Source organism: Lolium rigidum, chromosome 2, assembly GCF_022539505.1.
Source record: "Lolium rigidum isolate FL_2022 chromosome 2, APGP_CSIRO_Lrig_0.1, whole genome shotgun sequence".
In the NCBI taxonomy this organism is placed as follows: domain Eukaryota; kingdom Viridiplantae; phylum Streptophyta; class Magnoliopsida; order Poales; family Poaceae; genus Lolium; species Lolium rigidum.
Window position 1 is genome coordinate 212,618,281 of NC_061509.1, and position 9,028 is coordinate 212,627,308.

Sequence of the window (9,028 nt, forward strand, 5' to 3'; positions counted from 1 at the left end):
TCCTCCCTTAACCCTAGAGAACACAAAGAAAGCAAGCGATGTTTTGGTGTAAAAAACTGTAGCATTGCGTTCTTTCCATATTTCCGAAGAAACATGCATAATCGACGAGGACATTGCTTTCCTTGTCTTGCCACGCCCGAGAGCAAGCTTCATGCACCATTCCTCACGGAAGCCTCGATGCGTAGCCCCCGCGCAGGCATGTCGGCAACGGAGGAGGGCCCCTCTAAGTAACAACTATTTCTATTTTGTTCACAGCTAGCCACATCAATGTTGTGGCAACCGCACCATGCGAGGATTTCCTTCCAAATTCTTGTAGAGTAGCGACATTTGTAGAGAAGGTGACTTGCCGATTCTTGCACTTGGTTGCACAAAGGGCAATTCAACTTGCTCAAGTTACTTTACCTTCATATAAAGAGGTATCGAATGAGAAAATACAGAGAAGGCCGAAGAGAAAAATGATGTGGAATCTTATGAGAAGGTAGAGAACAAGCCTCTATCATCGATCGAAGTGCAACGAAGATATACGTCCCCATTGCAGCATGAAATAAAAAAGGAGAAGCGAATAGAAGAGATCAAAAGACAAGGACATCGACAAGAAGATGATCCACGTACGTACTAGGATTATTTCTGTTATAAAAGCGACAAGCAAATAACGAAAAATGATAAAAGAAAACGCAGCGAAGACACGAGATTTAACGTGGAAAACCCCTTCCAACACAGAAGGGGGGAAAACCACGGGCGACAGCCAGCAAAACTTCACTATATCGAGGAGTGTTTACAAATGCCGTGGGTTATCTTATAATCTGATAAACCCTAACCGGCGGCTTACAAGATGTATATATAGACGGTGACAACGATCCGTACCGGCGTCGGGTCTCGCTCCGCTCGTCAGAAGTTAGCCTCCCTTTAGTATATGAATTTAGATCATAATATAACAATTTATGTGATGCCCTAATCCGTACTAATTCCTTGCAAGGTTTCTTGATCTGTACACATGCGTCGTCGGGCGTTAGTTACCTAAGATTAATGTGATCTACGTACTGATCTGTACCCTTGTACTAGAGGGAGAGGGGTTAGGTGGTTTTTTTTTTTTTTGAGAATTAGAGGGGTTAGGTGTTAAACCCCTCATGGCCGTCGCCAGTACAGTTCTTCTACGTACGTGTACACTTCCACTAGACCACCACCAACTTGTACATCTCATAGACGACCTGAGAGTTATAAAACACACTGTGTATACACAGTGTGCTCCTAAATTTGATACTCCCACTCCGTAGTATTTAATGGTAGTGAGACGTTGGAGATGAGATGCTCAACAAGGCAACAGTATCGTTGTATCAACATGCTGTTCGACCAATAAATACACCTACAGTCCAGAGCGTTCAGTAAAATTGATCTGCCGACGAGATTAGCACAGTTAACGGTATATAATATCTTGGAGCAAGCCGATCAGTTAATATATATATGTCGTGCTGCATCCATGGATGATGCTCGTCAAATCATGGTGCATGTGAGATTGTGAGACAACTGATCGATCGGGTGACAGGCACATCTGTGTTAGAGAAGGCGATACCACAATACATATTACCCGGACTTGATGCTTACTTGTGTTAATATAATACGAGTACCAGTATTATTCCAGCTGCACGATACTCCTCCCAGGCTCCAACAACCTCTCTGCAAGTACATGTGCAATAGAATTCGAATGGCATTTAACAATTCCAAGTCAAATTCCACATCTCTCCAATCATCGATATTTCTACCCAGATCTTATGTATGTACTAACTCTATCCTAAAATAAGTATCTCAGTTTTATTTAGATACGCTTGCATTTTAATTGTAGATACTTCCGTAGTACCTAAAAATATTTAAGACACTTATTTTTAGGATGAAAGGAGTAATTGCGTGATGACTGGTGCAAAATTATCCAGCTACCTCTCCCTACCTAGCTAGAAAGAGAGAGTTGTTCGACGAATACCTGCATCGGAATTGCTCCACACACGACAATTTGCGTACGATCCATGTACGATGCTTCTCCACAACGCTAATTTCTCTCTGAGTCCACCACGCTAATCAACGTCAGCCCCAGCATCCTATGCGAAGCCCCAGCCCAAAACAAAACAACGCCCATCATCGTTGTATTCAGCCTGACAAATCTGATAGAGCTGAATACCTTGGTATGATGAATCTGATGGATTAACGAGCTACCGTAATTCCTATGAAACAAATGAACAAGCTTTGCATTCATATACACTTCCGTGGCAATATTGAGAAAATCTGTCACAAACAGAAACAATGAGTTCATCCGACACATGTAATCATGGCGGCACCGGCCACGACCAAGAAGAACAACGAGAGCAAAAAGGTGCGCTCACCAGGCCTTAGCCTAGTGGTTGGGGTCGCAGTGGCGCACCCCAACGACCGGAGTTCGATTCCTGTCAGGGACGAATTTCGGAATTGTCACGCCAAGTCCCGCTTCTACTATATCAAAAAGTGTCTAGTTCCTTCTAGACACGGTTTCATTTTTTTTTTACCAGAATAATAGAGAACCACAAGTCCAGATGTCGGCAGCAGCAGCGATGACTACCATCGGGAAGGACAAAAAAAAACTCCCTAAGAGCATCTCTAACAGAGCCCGTAAATCCCGCCGGAACCGAACTTTTCCGGCGGATTTACGGGTTCAGGCTAAAATGCGCGCAGATCAGAGCCCGTAAACATGAGCCGGCCCGAATTGGAAGTTCAGGGCCCGAGAAACTCACCGCACGGCCCCTATTAAAAGGGTTCGCGGAGGGGAGTTCGGTTCGGAAACCCTACTCCCCTCCCGTCGCTCCTCTCCCGCCGCCGCTCCGACGAGCAATCCCGGGCGCTCGGACGCCGCTCCGCCGCCACGGCCACCACCCCGACGTCCGAAATGACGCGTGCAAGATGCGTGGGTAGGGGCGGCGGCCGATCCGGTGCCGGAAGGGCAAGTCGCCGTTCGCCGGGCGTACGGGCGGAGACGGAGCGCACCAGGCGGTCGCGCTCCGACGCCGCATGGAAGCGGGCCGGCCGCAAGTGGCCGGACCTAATGGTGCGCCGCCTTGAATCGCGCGCGGAGGCGGCCGCGGCCGCGGCTCGCGGGCCGGGGAAGCGGAGGCGCCCCCCGCTGCCGGCGCGTGCAGCCCGCCGCTGCCGCCGTTGCCCCCGAGCGACGACGATGACGACAACGCAGACGGACCGCCTCTGCTCTGCGGGAAACTGTCGGAGCAGTAGTACAAATGGCGCGTTTGGTAGGCTGTGAGCCTCCTGACTCGCATCGGCCTAGAAGAAATCAGCCTGTTTGGTTGTCTGGAAGCTCTCTGCGTTCTAGCAGAACCGGTTCTCAAAGCACCCCTGGGACAGCCTTGGAGGAACACCCGAACCGGCAGTTCCCAACGGGCCTATCTCGTTGTCGTGCGATTTTGCACGCCCTCGTGCAACGGTTGCACGCGTGAAGAAGCGCGGGAGACACCGCGTTGTCGTGGCCCTCGCTCCCCACTTCCAGTCACCGGTTCCCTCCTTGATGCGGCCTATGGCCATGTGGGTTGCCCGGTTCCCTCCATGCATGATCCCGGGCCAAATTTCGGTCAATCTAGGTTGCACGGTGGCCTCCTCCTAAGTTTATTTTTTGTATTTTGTAAAGTATGGATGTATGTAGCTCAATTGCATCGCCGAACGCGTAATGCCGATGAACTAGTATGTTCAATTCTTTCGTGAAATTTCAATTTCAAGTTTTCAATTCGTATTTACAGATTATGATCTGCGCCAGCTCCTAAATCGATCGAAACTAAGTTTTCGGTAGACTGAACAGTTCGCGTCTTTACAGACTCAGTTAGAGATGCTCTAATACGATTTCATCTTGGACTTGGCTGTGTAGATTGGTCGGCTGTAATTCTGAGTAGAAGAAGTCAAATAGCAAATGCACATAGTCATGTTTCACGCTTTCTGTTAGGCTGATCGTACGAGTATCGTACATGGATTGTCGTGTGTATAGCAGCTCTCTACCTGCATTATGCTATGAATTCAATGGACTTTTCTTGGCATAGTTAGGGCAATTCCGCATCTAATACGTCATGAGTGCACTGACACGAAGGGCCTACTGGGTTGATACGTGTCTGGGGAAGTTCATAAATTCACAGACATGGGATAGTAAAGGCTCGTACAGAGCATATGTACCGGCAGCTCATTGCATTACCCACACCGTACGTCCTATTTTTCTCGATCTATATTCTGATGCGCCTTAACTAATTTTAAATCTGCCGTATCGCAATTCCATGGATTGAAACGCAAGCAACTTCGTCGATCGGCAGATGCCCATGGATCGGACCCAGCAAGTCTAGCACAACTATATATAAGCATGTCTCGCTTCATACTGATTTTAATTGGTGCACGCATTCATGGCAGAATTGATCGAGTTGGTTGCGCTTCACCTAATGTACATTGTCGGTGCGGTTACTCCAGCTTGTTCCCATGGTTTTACAAAGTTCCCCAGTAAGAACCGACAATGCGTATGTTCTTATGAACTGATCATACAGCATCCTACAAAAAGGGCTTTAGCTTCTCCGAGAAGAACGAAGAATGGGCCTATTTGGCTTTTTTCTTGTGTAAAAGCTTCTTAAGTAAGCCCCACATCAATGGTTCGACAAAAATGGTTACATCCAAAGCAAAGCGGATGAGTTTTCCATTCTCAGTCCTCCATCTGGTCATGTACAAAAAAAAGTGGATGTCAGCTTGCTGTTTGTCTTGCGAGTTAGGATGACTGTTGATGTGGAGGGGAGATTAAGGTAAGAACAAAATCAAGTCTAGAATCAAATGCATTAGGAAATATATTTTTCTTGAAAACTTACAAAATATTAATTGAGGTGACTCTAAATGACAGAGACTTAAGAGTCAATGCTTGACTATACCTTTAGGCTTAACCTAAATAGAGGTCTTCCTTTGAGAAAACCTAAATATAGATCATAAATATCCTAATTAAGCGCTTACTATTCTAAATTAATATCACAAATAATTGTGAAAAAAGTATGCCTCCTTTGGTCTTTTTAGCTCTTAAAACAAGATCAAATTTTCTGTCATCTCTTCCAAATTCTGACTCTTTCCTACCATTTACAACCGATTGCTTCTCTATGTTGGTACCTTTCTTATCCAATAAAGTGCCAAGGGGCTTCACCCCCTCTGGCCATTCAATTATCAAGTTTTGGACCACCCTATGTATTATGCCTTCCAAGCATAAACAGTTTTTAAAGTAAATATCTCATTTTTTTTAACCAAGGGAAGTGCCCCGAGGGACCCAAAAGTTGTATCAAACCATGGCAGTACAAATTCTAACAAGGACCTCATGTAAACAAGTAAATACATTAAAGTTCATGATTTACAAAAAGACCCTGCTTTGAAGATGCAAACACATTTGGGCCCTTCTCCACCGATCTTGCATTGATTCTTCAAAGAACGGGCGTCCACGCCGCTGATGGTAACGTTTACACTTAGAGTGGAGCAGATGATGGACGCCACACTGAAGAAGAATAAAGACCTATGTTTGGGCCAGCCGGCCTGGAGGTTGAAGAAGTTGCAGTGCTAGTTGATGGACATCAGAGCTGATAACCGTGCCAGAGCCCTCAAGCGGTTAGCCTCTCGGCTAGGAATAAAATATGCATAACAGTGATAGCTCTCTTCGTGCCACTGGATGAACTCCGAAGAACCTAAATAGCCTCAAAGGTTCCCCCAAGGAACCACATACCTTGCTCGATTCTGCCTACCTCTTCCCTTCCCATCACCGAGGCAAGAAGGAAGAGGAATAGGAACTCCTAGATCGACAGGAAAAGAAGCTTCACTCAGCTTATTGGGGAAGCTTGTGAGGGACATTTTCCCTTCCCGTGACCTCCACCATGGATGATTAACGGGGGAGGTTGCTCGCGTCTCCTTACTGCGGCACCGAGAAGCTCCGAGACAATGATGCATAGCCAGAATCCTATAGGGGAATCACCAACCTAAAGCTAATCCTACCACAACTACTATTCAGAGGAGGAGGCCGACCTCCTCCCCCTCCCACTTCAACCTGTGGGGCCGTCAGAGGAGAGAGGAAGATGATCCAAACACATTTTCTTACTGACCATGTTGTGCAAGTTTGGCAAAATTATGTTCTTATGATAGGTAGGTTAAGTAGCCAAGAAAGTGTGAACTGCCACATTCTTTTCTCTAAAGCATCTCGAACGCTTTCTTGGTACCATGCACGAATAAGGTTGTTGAGTTTGGAAAATCAGATGAAAATTGATCTAACCAGGGCCAGTTCACTCTTGCCGACAACGCCTAGAATGTAACAAAAACACGACATGCACACACAAATAATGAATGGGGAACCCACTCCATCAAACTAGTCGATCTCCTACGACAAATGGAGAGAACAAGTTGTGACTCCTATGTTACCAGCAAACCCACGACCCTACCACACAGGTGAGAAAGCTTGAACACCACAAGACCTTCGATCAATTCTAGCGACTGATGCGTGTTCAGCCATTGGTGAGGATAACTACTTTTCCAAACAACGCGAGGTTAACTCCTTCAGTGCCGAGGCAGCCGTGAGCCGTCCATACTACCAACTGGTACACTCTGCAGTAGCACACCGCCTCCTAGGGTTGACTCCCTGGCATAGCATGCTCACCCTTGAGATGCAATGTTGCATGATCCGGCGCCCCCAGTCCAACGTGCACATTGAGGTGAAGGCCACGCCCGCCACCCAAAAATTGGAGCTATCCCTCGACGCCCCCCTACTTACTTCCCGTGGGTTGTGTCGACCGTGTCAATAACCCTCTTCACCAACAACTAAAGTTTGACATTTACATGACATCTAGAGCCACCTCCTTGGCACATGTCAACCACCTATGATGCAGCCGCGGCATCCACCAATCGAGGTGTGGGAGCGTATGATATGAAGCACAAGCTAATTCGTAAAGTAACACCATAAGGATAGAATGCTCCCAATGATGACGGGGTGGGGGGGGGGGGGGCATCAAACGTTGTGGGAGCAATTCTCACACATTTATGAGAAAATTTAGCAATGTGTCTCACTACAAAAATATGCCAGAGTTTGTCCCTCCCACGATTTCTACTTCCATATTGTCTTTTGCTTCTTCAGATGTACAAGATCAACACATATAGACCACAAGCACCACATCCACGCGAACATAAGCTCCTATTCCCGTATAGTAGTACTCCCTCCGTCCCTAAAAAAGCTGACCAACTTCGCCTAGACAGAGGTATATTGACATGTGTGTTAGTTATAGGTACATCCGTATCTAGAAAAAATTAAGCATCTTTTTCCGAATGAAAGAAATACATGTTAGAAAAGACACTAGATACCGAAAGGCCCACTCGTACACAATGTCAACACTACACTTGAACAGAGCAATTGACCGTGCTGAAAGTACTTCGGTGCATACAAATAGCAAACTACTTCCGATTTGGGATCTCCACAATCCAGATGATGATCAATTAAACTAGAAATGGTTGACAAATGGAACCATCCACCTGTGCCCCTTATCTCACCTCTAAAAAATTGTAAAACAAGCGAAGTCAAAAAACACAAACACAAGATGATCAGGTGAACGACAAAAGTTGGGAGGGAAATCTGAAAAAAGGTCATTCACATTACTGCTTCCTGCGAATGATACCACCAGTATTTTACCTTCCAGTTTCCATCTCTGTCGTCTACGGCGGCAGTATCGCCTAGCTCTCCGTCCGTCCGCGGCACGCATTCCAAAACCCATAAAAGGCTCCAGACAGGAGGCAGCTACCGAGCCTTAAACACACACGCCAGCGTCCTCCTCCGGCCGGCCTGACCTCCGCCATGGCCTCCTTCTTCCCGCCGCCCGCGCCACCGTACGGCGGAGACCCCCTCGCCGTCACCATCCCACCCTCAATGCCGCCGCCGGCTCCGCCCTCCTCGTCGCTCAACCTCTCCCCCTCGCTCCTCATCATCGCCGCCCTCCTCGCCTTCGTCTTCTGCGCCTCCGTCTCCATCCACTTCCTCCTCCGCTGCCTCTCGCGGCACCCGTCTCCTCCGGCCCCGAGCTCCCTCCCCAGGGCCCACCGCGTCTCCGCCACCCCGTCCGAAGCCGGGGCGGCTGAAGTCGTCCCTCCGGCGAGGCCCGCGGCGGCGGCGGGCGAGGACGTCGACGAGGAGAAGGAGCGGCTGATCGCGTCGCTGCCGCTCTTCACAATGGCGTCGGCGCTGGCGGCGCTGCCCAAGAGCTCCCCGGACTGCGCCGTGTGCCTGTCGCCCTTCGTGCCCGACGCGGAGCTGCGGCTGCTCCCGGCGTGCCGGCACGCGTTCCACGCCGCCTGCGTCGACGCCTGGCTCCGCACCACCCCGTCCTGCCCGCTCTGCCGCGCCGCCATCTCCCTCCCGCACCCGCCGCTCCCCGCCGCCTACACCGCCGCCGCGCAGCAGGAGCCGCTGGGCTCGAGGAGCAGCCTCGGCAGCAACTCCAGGAGCTTCCGCGTGGAGATCGGCAGCGTGAGCAACCGCCGCTCGTCCGCCGCGGACGACCGCCGCACCTACTCCCTCGGCTCCTTCGACTACCGCGTGGACGAGGAGGTGGAGGCCGTCGTGGCGCGCATCGCGCGCCCCGCCGCGGCGGCCAAGTCGGCGTCGGCGGCCGGGCCGCAGGGCCCGGGCGAGGCGCTGGCGGAGGCGGCCGGGTCACGCGGGTGGCTGCGGGAGTACGTGGACCGGCTGGCCTCGTCGGCGTCGTCCCTCTCCGGGCGGTGGAGCGCGCGGTGGAGCCAGGGCCACCACAGCCACCGGCAGGAGGAGTCGTGGCAGTGGGACCCGGAGGCGGCGTCGGGGGCGGCCATTCCGGCGCCGCGGGCGGCGGACGAGGACGAGCAGGGCTTCATGGGCCTCTACCGCTGGATCGTCGGCGTATAGGAGGATCCGATCCGCCGGTCTCAAATTTCGGAAACCTCGCGGAATTGTTTTTTTGTCCAGCAACTTGCATATTACTTTAGGAAGTCT

The 9,028-nt window shown here is 50.0% G+C and overlaps 1 protein-coding gene across 1 annotated transcript; it reads left to right on the forward strand.

The window, feature by feature from the left end:
- The first annotated feature begins 7,858 nt into the window (after positions 1-7,858).
- LOC124690537 (E3 ubiquitin-protein ligase ATL4-like) lies at positions 7,859-9,028 on the forward strand. Its single transcript, XM_047223911.1, has one exon. It carries the CDS (start codon positions 7,859-7,861, stop codon positions 8,939-8,941), a length of 1,083 nt encoding a protein of 360 aa, XP_047079867.1. The 3' UTR covers positions 8,942-9,028.

What these genes read in the sequence shown, in the direction of transcription:
- LOC124690537 (XM_047223911.1), top strand. Translation starts at nt 7,859, where the DNA reads ATGGCCTCCTTCTTCCCGCCGCCCGCGCCACCGTACGGCGGAGACCCC.